The sequence below is a fragment of the Poecilia reticulata genome, linkage group LG8, assembly GCF_000633615.1.
Source record: "Poecilia reticulata strain Guanapo linkage group LG8, Guppy_female_1.0+MT, whole genome shotgun sequence".
Taxonomy (NCBI): Eukaryota; Metazoa; Chordata; class Actinopteri; order Cyprinodontiformes; family Poeciliidae; genus Poecilia; species Poecilia reticulata.
Window position 1 is genome coordinate 17,422,522 of NC_024338.1, and position 14,782 is coordinate 17,437,303.

The window sequence follows — 14,782 nt, forward strand, 5'->3', positions numbered from 1 at the left end:
CCCATGAACGCGTAAAGTCCTCGCCTTGGCTCGGGACGTGCTGATGTTCTCGATGTTCTCGATGCTGGCGATGCAGTTGTTCTGCACCTTGCTGCACGCCAGCCGGATGTACTCCCAGAAACTGCGCTGTCCATCGGAGCTGAACCAACTCCCTGAACCTGCGCGCAGATTGAAGCACAGCAGGGGATTATTTCTGCTCAGACTGCAGGATGTAGTCACGGCAACACTGTTTTTTTGCTTCATATGTTACCTGCTGTGTTACCTTTGAAGCGGTGGCTGAGGATGTGCTCTAAAATAGCAGCAAAGTTAATGAACTCCTCCGATGAATCATCTATAGGCTCTGCTGTGTACTTTTCTAGAAGAGTCTTCACAGAAAATCTGAAAAACAAAGAGACAAACAAAACTGAGTTGGAAAACTGAACAGCAACTTAAAGGGAAAACATTAACATTTTAAGCAATGAGTCGCGCATCAACATTTTTTATTAAATCTGTCTAAAATAAAGACCTTTAATGCCTTACATTTAAGTCTGACTTTAATCTCAGAATTTAGTTTTTTTTTCTCGGAATTTAAATTTTGATCTCAGAATTCTAACTTGTTTTTTGGAATTCAGACTTTATTTCCCTCAGAATTCAGATTTTAATCTCAGTCACTCTTTTTCTCAGATTTCAAATTTTAACGTTGTCAATCAGCCTATGTACTCGCTGCTACATGTGCTAATGGCGGAGAAACAACAAACTGTCACAGCATCAGCGGTGGCTATGCTAACTAGGCCTTAGCATTCCTAGCAGGCTAGGAAGCTGCAGCGTAGCAGAAAGGAAGGGGGAGGGAATAGCATGATTGGCAGCGCTAAAACCCGCCTCCTGGCTCTTACTGGTTGTCTCCCGTTAGTACAGGGAGATGGTAGAGGTTTAAAGAAACATGTAAAAAACGTTTTATAAACGTTACATTCCCCAATTTTAAGGGTTTTGTGCTGCACGCCCCCTGCAGCTGAGCGCCGTACTGTACTGAGGCAGACAAACGTAGTACTGTATCTAAACAGAGCAGGGAGGAGGGCTTTTCTCTTTCTTTCTTTTTTGGGAACCACGCCATCTTCTCATACTGAGGTCACCCCAATTGTCCTGTGTGCTTACACAAAGCGCCCCCTTCAATGCCCCGGCTTTGTTATCATGAAATCAACACAATTATCCCCCTGTCTGCTCGGTTCTGCCGCGCTTCCAGGTTCCTTTGGGTCTTGTCTCTCTGAGGGACCAGCCAGCATCAAAGCATGATCAAATAATTCCCTCCCCCTCATCTATACATGGTGCTGAGATCTATTTAGGGCAGCTGCAGCGGCTCCGGTGTGGCTTTTTGACTTGACATGCTTGCCCTTCTGCGCCGCAGAGGGTCTGCTATGCGGCGTGCGCGATAGCTGGCTGCCAGGCTGCCTCCGCTTCAATGGGCAACACGAGCATTACAGAGGGCAAGACTGCCCTGGCAGTGGGGAGTACCTCCATAGCCAGGGGAAAGACTACAGTGTCCTTAGGCAAGTCCTCCATCTTTAGGGGAGTGACCACCACCTCCATGGGAGATTCCACCATCCAAAGGCAAAAGACGACCGTGGCTCTGGGACGGGCCAGCTTCAGCCGGGGAACCACCACCACCTCCTTCCGCAAGGCGCTGACGTCCAAGCGCAGGAACACCTAGATGGAGAGAGACCCCGAGCCCAGGGCGAAGACACCCAAAGCGGCCAAGCAGTCCAAAAAAGACTCTAACAGCGAGTGGAAAACTACATTCTCGTCAAGCAAGACCTCCTTCACCAAAGGCAGGGTTTCGTTCCTGAGGACAAGGTTGTTCATCTCCTGGGGGAAATCCTCGTTTTCCTGGAGCAAAACCGTAGTAACTTTGGGCAGCAACAGCATAACGGTGGCTAAAACCTCGGTGACGCGGGGGGAGACCACCAGCTCTCTCATGACTCTGACCTTTACCTACGGGACCAAATCTGTGTCTGTTGTCAAGACGACCCTCATCAGGGGCAAGGAAAGGCACAGCAACATCTACTGGGATTTTCACACGTGAATCCAGCACACAAATAAAAGCTCGTGGATGTGTCTGTGTGGTCAGTGTTAGAAGGTCAGTAGTCACAACCAGCTGCTATGTTTGGGATTTTAACTCGTCTTTAATTCAGAAAAAAGGGGGGGAGTCCCGTGTTAGAAAGCGTGCAGAGGATGTTATGCAAATGCGACAGTGATGCGATGAGGCTTTATGGTGTGTTGAGCTCAGCAGGGAGGGGAAGCTTGAACAGATGTGATGTGATGTATATGTGGCGACACGAGAACAATTCATCCGTTCTGTGCAGCCGGGATCAGTAGGAGTCCAGTGGGTCTTTCATGCATTCCCATGGTTCGGCTGCAAGCTGTATCCACAACAAAACTGTAAAAGTGTATTAATGTCATAGTGCATATAAAGATAATACCTCTACACTCTGCTTCGCCTGGTTGTTCCTGATTGCTTTGTGTGTAGTTATTAAAAAATGGGATAGTGTTGGACTTTTCACTGTAGCTTATTTCATTGTGACTTTTTGTCTAATTCAGTTAGTTTTAAGAGTGGGCAATAGTTAAATATTGCTTAGTTTCAGTTTAGTTTCTACCAGTTGTAGTTGTAGTTTCTTTAAACTTTGATTCATTTTTAGGTGGTGAACTCAAAAAGCGATTATGTTTACATAGTTTAGGTAATTAATACGCAACAGAAAACACCATTTTCAAAACATTTATTCAATTATTGCTGGACAACCAACTGACACCGTAATTTGCTGACAGCTGACGTAAACTGCTTGTGTGGGGACAAAATAAATAAATTTCACGTCAGTTTGGAAGGCTAATAAATAGATTCAAAGAAAAGTGTTTTAACTCTTAATTTCAGTAGCTTTAGTTGCTGTTATATAGTTGCAGTTAGTTGTAGTTTCTCCCCTTTAACTACTGTTTTTATTTATTTCAGTTAATGAAAATGTTTTCTCAATTTCAGTTTTTGTTATTTTGTTTTAGTTAACTATTATAACCTTCAGAGACACGCAATCAAAACCTCAGCTCATACAATGGTGTGATAAATTTCTGCCAAAAAACTGAAAATTTTAGATTAACCTCAGAAAAAAATAAGGAATTTCTGAATTTGAAACTCAGAAATTTCCAAGTCTTTTTCTAGAAAACGTCAATTTTTCCCAGGTACATTTTTTACTTTTTATTTCCCATCCATATCGGCCTAATACATCGTTTTATTATTTAAAAATTTCCTGTTTGAAAAAATAAGAATCTGCCAGGAAAAAAAATCTGAGATTTTCTGGAAAATTTCCTTTTCAAACTGAACATTTGCAATTGTCAAAAATGTTTGACTTCTGAAACTCAGAAACTGCCACGTTTTGTTTTTTTTTTAAAGAAAATGTTCTAAATTGATCTTAAGATTTCTAAGTTGTTGTTTTGTTTTTTTGGCAAATTTTCTATTTTTCCAACTCAGAAATGTCCACATTGTTTACAGAAATTTTCTGAAATTTCTCTAGAAAATCTTCAGCTTTACACCTCAAATTTTCTTGTTTCATCTAGAAAATTCTGAGTTCAACTCAAAATTTCTGAAATTTTCTTTAGCAAATCTTCAAATTTATAAATTTACTTGTTTTTCTAGAAAATTCTGAGATTGATCTCAAACTTTGAGATTTTTCAAGTAAATTTTCAACTATTTGGACTAATAGTTTATTGTTTTTTGTACAAAATTTCTGAAATTTATCTCAAAATTCTTATATTTTTTCTAGCAAATTTACGACTTTTCAAACTAAGAAATTTCCTTGTCTTTTTCTAGAGAAAAGATTTGCTCCCTTTTTTCTATTTATTCCATTAATTACCGTTTTTATTTATTTCATTTAACTGAAATGATTTCTGAATTTCAGTGGAGGCCATTTTGCTCGCTTTAGTTGACCATAATAACAAGCGAGGCCATCAAAGCCTCAGATCCAGATCTATGGGGAAAGATAAACACATCCAGTCTTCATTCTGCAACAAAAGCAGCAGCTGATTTTACATACGGCGCTTTCAGCTGTGCACAGAGGGGACGTCTTACAATCAGAAGCTGTACGGGAACAATGGCGGAGAAGAAAGTGATGTCACCGCGGACTGTCCTGTTTTTCAACAATGTCTCCTTCAACCGTCCGGTGTCGTCGTGTCCGAGGGACAATCGCCCCACTGTCCGAGTTCCCCCCCGGATAGGCTGCGTCCACCTACGGCTGCCTCTGTCCATTCACGGGACGCCTGGGTGGTATGCGGCCTTCCAAAGCCCACGTAGGGCAGCTCAACGGAGGCTTTATGCCACACGGGGGTCGCGCCGTCCATGCTTAGCATTCTGGTCATGTTACGACCGACTCCGAGACGAGCTGCATGACTGTGCCATGCTCGGTGTGGAGTGAGTCCCGAACCCCAACGTCGAGTCCGGGTCAGGAAGACAATGGGGAACACCAGTTTCACGGAGGGGAAGACGGCCTTGACGCTGGGCAACACCACCATCAAGCGGGGGAAGACCAAGCTGGCCATGGGGAGCTCCTCCATCTCTCGGGGAAGGAGCACGACGTCTCTGGGTTCGTCCACCATCACCAGTGGGAAGACCAAGATCTCATTGGGCAGCGCCTCGTTCAGCAGGGGAACCACCACCACGTCTTTTCGGAAAGCCCTCTTCCCAAAACGCAAGACAAAGACGATCTAGAGGACGCGGAGCCCAGGGCGGGGAGGCGGGAAGCCGCGACCAAACAGCATCAAGGCAGGGAACGTTTGGATACCACAATGTCCATGAAAACTGGATTAAATTTGGTTTGGGGGTTTTGACTTGGAATGGTCAAGAAAACAGGTCAGTGGCGTTTACATCGTGTAAGGAGAGTCCGATGGCTCTGCGCATTTAAACTTTTTCATTTCCCATTTGTTATTTGCAGAGTTGGGTTACATTTACCTTAGTGACGTTTGTTGAAAATTTACTTTTTGGAGTATCTTTACTACACTGTACTTTGAGTAACTTTATTATAAAGTATTTCTGCTCTTACTTGAGTAAAATTTCTGGATTTCTACCCACTGAATGAAAAGCAAACATGTTTAAACCAGAAATTCACCAGACACAGACACACACCTGCAGTTTCTGCTAAAGTTTCATCAGTTTTATTTGGAAAAAAACTGATTTGGAAACACTTATTTTTGCCTGATTTAATTTTTGTTACTTAGATGAATTATTGCCATTTTGGTCCTTAAAATACCAAAATTTCCACTATTTTGGTCCGTCTGATGATGTAATTTATAAATATTAAATGATTGATAATTTGATCAGATACTCAGCACCTGAGTAAACTTTTTACCAAATACATTTTTACTCTTATTTGAGTAATTTATTGAATGGCTACTTTTTACTTTTATTTGAGTAAAATATGTTGAAGTAGTGCTACTTTTACTAGAATACAGTTTTTTTTACTCTACCACCTCTGGTTATTGGCATCTAGGTCTTTTCTGCTCGCTATATAGATAGGATTTGGGTTACTTTCTTTCAAAATGTTTGTTGATATTTAGCCAAGTTCAATAAACTTTTAAAAAGCTGATTTTGGTGCATCAACATTAGCAAAAATCCAACAGATGATTTAGGAAAAGGAAAATGACTTTTTTGTGAAAAAGATGATTATTTTGTGTCGTGTTTGATGTTTTTCATTGTTGAAAATCAAATCATGTTGCTAATAACTGCAAATAAAGTTTCCATGCAGTTTGGGGCCACAAAAAAACAGCAAATTGGCCACAAATGGCCCACGGGCCGCACTTTGGACACCCCTGTGTAGTAGAACGTCTCCTCAGTATTTCTGCAAAACTGATCCATTTTGGTCAGTCGTCACATTTGCACTTCTAAAAATAATCCTCTTCACTGCAAAAACTCTAAATCTTGCCAAATATTTTTGGTTTAGTTTATGGTACAAATATCTTGAAATAAGACAAAACTAACTTATAAGTAATTTCTGAGGAAGATACAGGAGTTTGATTTCAGTAAATAATTCCTTCATATCGATTTTTAAAAAGTGCTAGTTCCATTGAAAGAGGTTTTTTTTAATAATGAAATATCTTTCCATGTTAAGTGAATTAATTTAGAAACTAGACAAAAATATTTGGTAAGATTTTGTGTTTTTGCAGAGCATCAGACCAAAACAAGCAACCTGTCTGGTCAAAGAAAACTACAAAGCAGCTCTTCCGTACCTGATGATTTTGTGATTTTGCAGCAGATAGTTGTACGAACTCGCTTTGATCTGAAGGACGCCTTAAAAATGCAAATGTTTGAGCGGAGCAGCAACGTGCTCTTGGTACGATTTGACACTGAACAACAACCGCGCTGCTTTCTGACAGCCGTCTTTGTGCCCCCTCTCGCTCCGCCCTGGACCTCTTCCAGGCCCCACTCAGCGCCGACTGAAAGCCGCTCTTGTTCTCCCTTTCTCACCTTTCCACTGTACTTACAGGAATTAGTTTGAGCCACAAAGACGCCAAAAACTGCATTTATCCCGCAAAAACACTGAATATCGCTGAGTACTTTGCTCTAGTTTCCAGTGCAAACATTTTAGTACATTTGAAATAAGACAAAAATAACTTACAGGTACATTTACTTGAGTAACTTTTTTGAAAATGTACTTTTAGGAGTATCTTTACTACGCTGTACTTTGTATTTCTATTCTTACTTCAGTAAAATCTCTGGATTTTCTTCCCACTAAATGAAAAAACACGTTTTAACCAAAAATTAATCAGACAGAGACACACACCTGAAGTTTTTGTTAATTTTCTCAAGTTTTTTTATTGTAAGAAACTGATTTGGAAAAAATTATTGTGTCTGATTTTGTTATTTTGTTATACATGAATTAATGCCATTTTCATCCTTACAAACCAAAAATTCTCTTAACTTTAAATTTTAGTCCATCTCATTATGTAATTTTTAAATATTAAATGATAATGTGATCAGTTACTCTGTACTTAAGTAACTTTTTAGTGATATAAAATCTTGTTGCTTAATATCAATGGGAAATTACTGGCAGATTATTTAATTTATAATGAGATATTTTTCCATGTTTAAGTGAATCTGCCAGTGGAACTTGAACTTTTTCATGAATATTAAGGACTTATTGACTGAAATCAAGCTGATGTGACTTTATGTTGAAAGGGAAACAGTGAAAAAGAAAAATCAAACACTTTTTTGCAAATAAAACTCAGAAAATGTGGAGTGTGTTTGTGATTTACCCCTAAATCAAATCCAGGGTGACGGCAGTGAAAATTCACCTTAATTTTCTCTTAAAATAAAAGTTTCACCCAGAGCTTGTAATTTTTCATCAATATTAAATCAAGCTCCTGTGTCTTGGTGTTTTATTTTAAGTGCACTAAAATATTTGCAGGAGAAACAAGACAAAAATCCTTGGTAAGGTTTTGTGTTTTTGCAGTGTAACCCTCGGCTTTGCTTCGCCTCCTGCCTGTTTTCCTTCTCCTCACGTCTTTCTCCTTCTCTCCTCTCTTGTTTTCTTTCTCTCCCTTCAGTCCTGGCCTGAGCAGCAGGATCAGATGACACTGCAGTCGAACTCATCGCAAAGGAAACTCCCTTTTCCTGCGCTGCTGGACTGGCACAAAAAGTCAAGTTTTGCTCTCTTGTAGCCAAAACAAAACAAAACAAAAAAAAACCCAAAGCAGGTTCTGTTTCTCTTGATTTCCCTCTGAAGAGTCAAAGCAAAGTGTTTGGTGGTTGGCGGAGGTGCAGACGGATCGGGGCGTCAGACGGGCAGCGACGGCGTTTTGATTGGGAGATGATAATAAATCAGGGATATAAATGTGAGAGCAAGCTGATCGGTTCATGATTGATCCCCAAACCTACTGAACCTCTGCTGCAACCGCTAGCGAATCATGAAGAACGCAAAAGAGAGGTTGCAAAGAAAAATTCAAATACTTGTCGAAACATTTTGACGTCGAAATAACGCACAAAACGATGCAAAGCAAGCACGTCCGGCATGCAGAAACGTGGATCTTTTTTTTGTGTGTGTGTGTTTGCAGCAGCCGCGTCGTTCCCGTCAGCTTCCTTCCTTTCTTTCTTTCTTTCTTCCTTCCTTTCTTTCTTTCTCACTTATATCATTTATTCCTTCCCAGGTTCTCCGTGTCCACAGCAACAGCAGCACTCGTCCTGCAGTCCTCCCACCGACACGGACGTCTTAGCCAGACCAGAAAGCAACAAATCATTTCGTTTTCTCCGTTTATTACTGCCGCTTGAACAGCATTTGGTGAAATTCGGCTCAGATTTTCACTCTCCGCAGGAAGCCTCAGCCGAGTTAAAGTAGGAAACCTGTTGCTACTGGCAACTGGACACCATGTTTACCCTCCTGTTTCAAAAACTCTCCATTTTAAATAGAATCTCATCGTTATTCGTAGTTTCCATCTTGCTCATTTCACCCTCCTCGTACGGAAACTGTTCCCTGACATGATGCAAATGTTTGCTCAAGAAGTTCCCAGCGCCCCGTTCTCTGCACGCAGGTGTCCTCCTCTGTAAACGTGTCTCTAATTAAAGCAGACTCGGCTTTATGAAACACTGAGCTGAGATCAGTTCTGTGGGACAAGAAACACTAAAAAAAAAAGAACTTTTTCTTCCCAAAGCAGAACTGAAACCATGTTGTTGTTCCCCCTCCCAACAAAACATATTAAGAATGGAAAGGGTTAATCTGTGTCTTTGCTGACTGTATGTTAAAATAGACTTTTTACATTTATACACACGTATATGAGGATATAAGAAAAGCTTGGCACGCCGCACTAATGAGAAGCACTAACGTCATTTAGCTCATGCACTGCAAAAAAAAAAAAAATGTTACCAAGTATTTGTTGTCTAGTTTCTAGTGAAAATATCTTCCTACTAAAACTAACTTAGAAGTAACTTTTAGCAAGAAATAAGAGCTTTTTAAAGTAAATAATTAGTTATTCCACTTTTAACATGGTGAAATATTCTTTTATTTACTTAAAACAAGCTCTTATATCTTGCTGAAAAATTACTTGTAAGTTAGTTTGTTTTATTTCAAGACATTTGCGCTAGAAACTAAACCAAAATACTTGGTAGTATTTAGTGTTTTTGCAGCCAGGTATCTGTGTCTGGATAATTTATAAGAAGAACGTCACGCACGGCCAAGAGGCCGGCTGCACATTCAGCTTCCACATCCCATAACGACTCCGATCAGCTCAGAGTGGAACGAAAAGGAAAAGTGACGAAAGAGAAGATCGGACAGACGCACCTGGAGGAAAACATCTCCTTTAAAAGAAGTTAATCGCTAAAAGAAACGAGGAAAATGCAGAATTTGGAGTGAGCATTACTGACAGAAAGCATTTTGAGTTTTATTTCCGTCTCGTCTTGTTTGTCTTTAAATGCTTACATGATTAAAAGTGTCTGAGCACGGTCGGAGCAAACTGAAAACAAGCGTGTTCGTGGTTCCTCACTCATGTTCGTGTTAAAAGTCCGATGTGAAACCGTTTTGTTTCCTTTGCAGCCATGTCTGCTTTGTGTTGTGTGTTGTGGCTCCATGTATCTCACTTTAATGCAAAAAAGGACCATAAAGAGAATAAAAAATGCTTGAATGTGTGTCTACCTGGGAGTATTTTTTTCTTTCTTATGATGTAGAAGACGCAGTTAAAAATGTGCTGCTTTGCTTTCAGTTTGATTGAGATTGTAAAAAAAAAATCACATCAAAAAATAATTTAGTTGTGAAGTTATTACACTTAAAGATGTACAATTGTGAATTTCTAATGTTTTAAAAACATTTTAAGTTGCAAAAGCGTATTTTTATCTATTTTTCTGGTGCAAATATCTCAGTACACTTGAAATAAGACAAAACTAACTTATAAGTAACTTTTTATAAGAACTAAAAAAAATTTAAAATTCCTTAGTTTGGAAATTTGCTGGGAAAAAAATCTGAAATTTTGAGATTAATTTCAGAAATTTTTAGAAATGTTTTTTTTTATTTTGAGTTTGAAAAGATTTCTAGAGAACAGGAAATTTCTGATTCAAAAAGTCAAACATTTACTGGAAAGATATCAGAAACTGAGATTTCAGAAATTTCTAGAAAAAAATGTATTTTGTGAGTTTGAATAGTTTTAACAGTCATCAAATTATCTGCGTTTTTTCTTAAAAAAAAAAATATTTTTCTGGCAAATTTTGACTCAAGACTCAGAAATTTCCTGTTTTTTTCCAGAAAATGTCTAAGATTTACAAATTTAAAGTAAATTTTTGATAATTTTGGTGCTCAGAAGTTTGTTTCTTCTAGAACATTTCTGGGATCTCGAAATTTTCTCCCAAAATTTTCAACTTTTTAAACTCAGATTTTCACAATTTTTCTGGAAAATTTCTGAGATTTATCTCAAAATTTCTTGCATTTTTATTATTATTATTTTATTTTTTTTTACTTTTGGAGCTCAGAAATGTCCTTGTTTTTTGTACAAAAAAATCATCTGGCAATCTAAAAATTTCTGAGTTTTTTTTTTGTGTCAAAAATGTAGTCCTTTGTGGGTTGTGCAGTCAGATTTCTCCTGACTGAACCGTCTCTGGTCACTGTGGAGGTCAGCGGCCCCCAGGCGCCTTGCAGCCACTGCCTGCTCCCACCGGGTGGATGAACCCGGATGGAGGGCCTCTCATGTGGGGAGGAGTCCTTGCAAAGCTCCCGGTGCCCTTGTCCTGCTCAGCTGTCAGTGATGGGCTTTTAATGACATCACTGGCCATTTTAGACAGGTGGGCAACTAAAAATAGATCTCACTATGTCAACAACATGAAATATAAAAACATAAATCCATATAAGTGAACTCTTGACATATGAATGGTTACACTATTTTATATTCTCCTCATAATGGCAGTTTGTGAAGATGGAAACGCACCTACCTCCTCTTAAAAATAACTACTATTCTGAAGGTTATAATTATTTATAGTTTTTTACCAACTATGTTTAGTTGTTATTAAGTGACCGTCACTCAGAAGAAGTGCTAATAAATAAACACGGAGCCTCGACCAGGTCGTGATGTCTACCTGCAGACCGTGATGAGGTTCTTCCGCTCCACCGTGACGCTCCGAGCAGACGCCTTCTTCGATGTCAGACCCATAGCCATTGCTGTCTGAACGCAGCCGGACTCCATCCAGCGGCGGACCCGACCCGGGGCCTCTTCGGGATCCGCACCCAGGCCAGGACCTCTCCCTTCGCCGGGCCTGCGTCCTTCCAGTACCCGGTGTCCTCTGCGGGGGGAGCCGCGGATGCTGCTGCTGCTGATGCGGCTCTACGGAGAGGAACTAACGGAAAGCTAGAACGGGTGATGTAAACGACTTCCGGTTAGTTCCTTCAAAATAAAACACTTCCGCATTGCGATACTATTGTACTGCGGGAACCGGACTGATTTATTATTAGTTCCGAGCAGCTAAGCGCTGCGAAGGCACTAAGTTTCTTCTTATTATGCCAAATGAATTGGCTTTTTGGGGGCTTTATCATATTCAAAAAAGAACCAAACTTGGCGGACGCGTCAAGCCTGCGTGAAAATTACGAATTTTAAAGTCGTCGCAAAAATCGCACAAGAAACGGCTCTTGAGCGATACTCTGTCAGGAGTATTTTTACTGCACTGTATTTTATACTTGAGTAATTTTATTGTGAAGTACGTTGCTTGAATAAAAATTTCTGGTTTTCTACTAAATGGAAAACAAAAATGTTTTAACCCAAAATTCAGCAGACACAGAGTTTTATAAGTTTTATATTAAAATAAACTGATTTGAAAGTACTAACATTTCTTCTTAACCTTAAGTTTTGGTCCATCTGACGATATAATTTTTAAATTTTAAATTATTGACAATTTGATCAGTTACTCAGTACTTGAGTTGACTTTTTGCCAAATACTTTTTTCCTCTTATTTGAGTAATGTTTTGTACAGCTACTTTTTTTCTTTATTCTTTTACTTCAGCAAAAATATGTTAAAGTAGTGCTGCTCTTACTTTAGTTAAATTTTGGGGTACTTCACCCTCCTTTCTTTAAGTCACACATGGAAACGGTTTTAAAAGCCTATTATAAATTTAATTATTACAGACAAACTTTAAACAATGGCCATCTTCACATATTTTGGGGAGATAATGTACAAAATGTATAATGGATATCAATAGTAGTAGCAATTTCCTGCAAGTTTGTACAAAACATAAAATAATTACTTTTTTATTAAATTAAAATATAAGCAAAAACTGTGCCCAATTACTGTGCTCAATAACATTTTATTTTCTCAGCACACAAACCTATAAAGTTGAGATCTTTCCGACTATACACGTTCAATCAAAAAGTCAAACAGTAATTTTAAAACAGCTTTTGGTTGGATTTTTTTTTTTTTTTTGAAACACCTAAAAATTTTTTGAACAAGAACATTTTTTTCATCTTTTTAATAAAAAGATTTGGCTAAACTGTGACGCTATGCAACCCTCCCTTTGGCCAGGAGACAAACCAGTCGTGTGCTCTCCAAACCAGTAGAGGGCGCTGTGACCACACAGGACAGTAACAGAGCTGGCAAGATGGCGGAGTCTGAGGAGGCCAAAGCGCCTTCTTGTAGGTTTCTGTTTAAAAAATCAACTAAGAAATTCTCCGGACGGAAAAGAAAAGCGAGTGGCAGTGATAAAGGTAATTAGTTCAAATCCGACAGCATTTAATTAGTTTTGAAATTGTGACTTTAGGGTATTTTGTTGCTTTTAACGCCGGTTTGAAAAATCTAAACAAAACAGACCTTGTGTATATTTATGTGCTTTCTGCAAATAGAAGTCATTACAATGTATAATATGAGCCTTTATATCTAATCCCTATATTTAAATGTTTTTGGTAAATTGTGTTTTAGCTAGGTGTTTGTGCTGCATTCCAGGTTGTTCGGAATTTTGACCTCTTGGTCACATTTTAGCTATTCAAGCTTCTCTTCGGTGATACACTTGCAAACCGGAAGCTTTTTTAATGACTATACTGCTTTTTGTTAGCTTTAAGTAAATATTTCGGCTCATATTTGTCTCTCTTTTAGACAGTAATAGTGATGAGGACCAGAGCGCCGTGGTCAGAAGAGAAAAGAAAGATGCTCGGGTCAACCCCATGATTCAGAAGGTACGGTAAAGATGCAAAAATGCATATTCTGTTGAGGATTTGAAGTAAATTGTGATTTTTATCTCATTTTTCCAGACGAAAAAGGTAGAGAGAGATGCTTTATCTTCCAGTGACAGCGACGAAGGCAAGGACGACAAGATCACAGTTTCTTACAAGTCTACACGGTCAGCGGTGAGATAAAACTTTGATACTACTAGTAAAAACATTTATCAAAGTGTTTTGAAGATGTAAAACCTCTTTCTATCTGCTATTTTTATGTTTAAATACAGAAACCGGAGGGACCAGAGGACATGGGTGCAACTGCTACATATGAGCTGGACACAGAGAGAGACAAAGATGCCCAGGCGATTTTTGAGAGGAGTCAGAAAATCCAAGAGGTAAAAAAAATAACTTGTTACATGCTTGAGAACTAATAATCAATATTTATAGGCATTTCTTATTCCAATTTAAACAGGAGCTTACAGGTAAAGAAGATGATAAAATATACCGTGGCATCAACAACTACCAGAAATTCATCAAGCCTAAAGACACCACCATGGGGAACGCCTCTTCTGGCATGGTCAGGTGAGGAGTCAAAACGTTTATTTGAATTATTTAATTTCCCTTTGGGTTAAAGTACTTTTTAAGGTTTAGAAATGTACGAGAATAACAGCTATTATTTTATTATTTAAGCACAGAAAATTAAATTGATCATAAACAGGATGAGGAAACTGAAGTTGTAATTAAATGTGATGTTTACAACAGGAAAGGGCCGATCCGCGCCCCTGAACACCTGAGAGCCACAGTCCGGTGGGACTACCAGCCAGATATCTGCAAGGACTACAAGGAGACTGGATTCTGTGGTTTTGGAGGTTTGTGTAACAATATAAACAATGTAAAACTTTGTAGTGTCATTTTAAGAATCCATTTGTTTTAATAATTTGCATGTTCTTTTAAAGACAGCTGCAAGTTCCTTCACGATAGATCAGACTACAAACATGGCTGGCAGATTGAGAGGGAGCTGGATGAGGGCACATACGGAGGAAATGGTGAGTAATTCATTTTCAGTCATTTCTGCACTTTTCAGCATCTTTTAACTCGTTTATTTCACTCTAGATGATGAGAATTATGAGGTGAGCAGCGACGATGAGGATTTGCCCTTTAAGTGCTTCATCTGCCGCGATTCTTTTAAGAATCCCATCATCACAAAGTGAGTCGTACCTTCAAGCGTTTCCTGTGACTCAGTGCTTTTGTGTTTTGCTAACCAATCAGCTGTGTTCCAGGTGTAAGCACTATTTCTGTGAAACCTGCGCCCTGCAGCACTACCGCAAATCCAAACGGTGCTACGTCTGCAACACTCAAACCAACGGAGTCTTTAACCCTGCAAAAGGTAAGAACGATCTGCCAGAAAGTCCAAGGAGGACAGGTTATTAATACATTTATGTACTTAAATATAATGTCTTTTTCCTCCAGAGCTTATTGCAAAGATGGAGAAGCGTGCTGCTGCTGCAGCAGATCAGCCTCCATCAGAAGAAGAAGATGATTAGTATATGATTTTTTTTAAACCTTTGCTTTGTGTTTCTCTGTGTAAATTTTCAATAAATATTTTTTAGAAGCTTTGCAGCCTCCATTTTGGTAAAATATGAAGCTCCACTGAATTTATTGT

At 39.1% G+C, this 14,782-nt stretch overlaps 2 protein-coding genes and 1 long non-coding RNA gene across 6 annotated transcripts in view; 2 read left to right on the forward strand and 1 right to left on the reverse strand.

Annotated features, from left to right (window-relative positions):
• rundc3aa (RUN domain containing 3Aa) overlaps positions 1 to 11,334 on the reverse strand; it is a 19,368-nt gene extending 8,034 nt beyond the window's left edge. Inside the window, exons 1-3 of one of the 3 annotated variants that reach the window (XM_008416299.2) lie at positions 11,057 to 11,334; positions 263 to 378; positions 25 to 158 (exon numbers count right to left, since the gene is read on the reverse strand). In XM_008416299.2, coding sequence (XP_008414521.1) covers positions 25 to 158; positions 263 to 378; positions 11,057 to 11,163 — 357 coding nt within the window. In that variant the 5' untranslated portion in view covers positions 11,164 to 11,334. Of the gene's footprint in view, positions 1 to 24; positions 159 to 250; positions 379 to 11,056 lie in introns of all 3 variants that reach the window. The other 2 variants (XM_008416298.2, XM_008416297.2) reach the window with 2 other exon arrangements.
• On the forward strand, positions 1,682 to 9,628 carry LOC103468913 (uncharacterized). Of its 2 annotated transcripts, none has more exons than XR_534270.1 (2): positions 1,682 to 2,110; positions 7,552 to 9,628. It is a non-coding gene; the product is annotated as an uncharacterized LOC103468913 (long non-coding RNA). The 2 variants fall into 2 exon arrangements; XR_534269.2 differs by lacking the exon at positions 1,682 to 2,110 and adding an exon at positions 4,718 to 4,861.
• Positions 11,335 to 12,526: 1,192 nt separating the features above from the next.
• rnf113a (ring finger protein 113A) lies at positions 12,527 to 14,702 on the forward strand. Its single transcript, XM_008416300.2, has 10 exons — positions 12,527 to 12,672; positions 13,058 to 13,137; positions 13,213 to 13,308; positions 13,407 to 13,514; positions 13,592 to 13,701; positions 13,882 to 13,988; positions 14,076 to 14,165; positions 14,233 to 14,326; positions 14,400 to 14,506; positions 14,590 to 14,702. The coding sequence occupies exons 1-10, from the start codon at positions 12,567 to 12,569 to the stop codon at positions 14,661 to 14,663; spliced, it is 972 nt and encodes a 323-aa protein (XP_008414522.1). The 5' UTR covers positions 12,527 to 12,566; the 3' UTR covers positions 14,664 to 14,702.
• The last annotated feature ends 80 nt before the right edge of the window (positions 14,703 to 14,782 follow it).

What these genes read in the sequence shown, in the direction of transcription:
- rnf113a (XM_008416300.2), top strand. Translation starts at nt 12,567, where the DNA reads ATGGCGGAGTCTGAGGAGGCCAAAGCGCCTTCTTGTAGGTTTCTGTTT. An exon ending in ACAAGTCTACACGGTCAGCG is followed by an intron (nt 13,309 to 13,406) that starts GTGAGATAAAAC and finishes GTTTAAATACAG; the next exon opens with AAACCGGAGGGACCAGAGGA. An exon ending in GGGCACATACGGAGGAAATG is followed by an intron (nt 14,166 to 14,232) that starts GTGAGTAATTCA and finishes ATTTCACTCTAG; the next exon opens with ATGATGAGAATTATGAGGTG.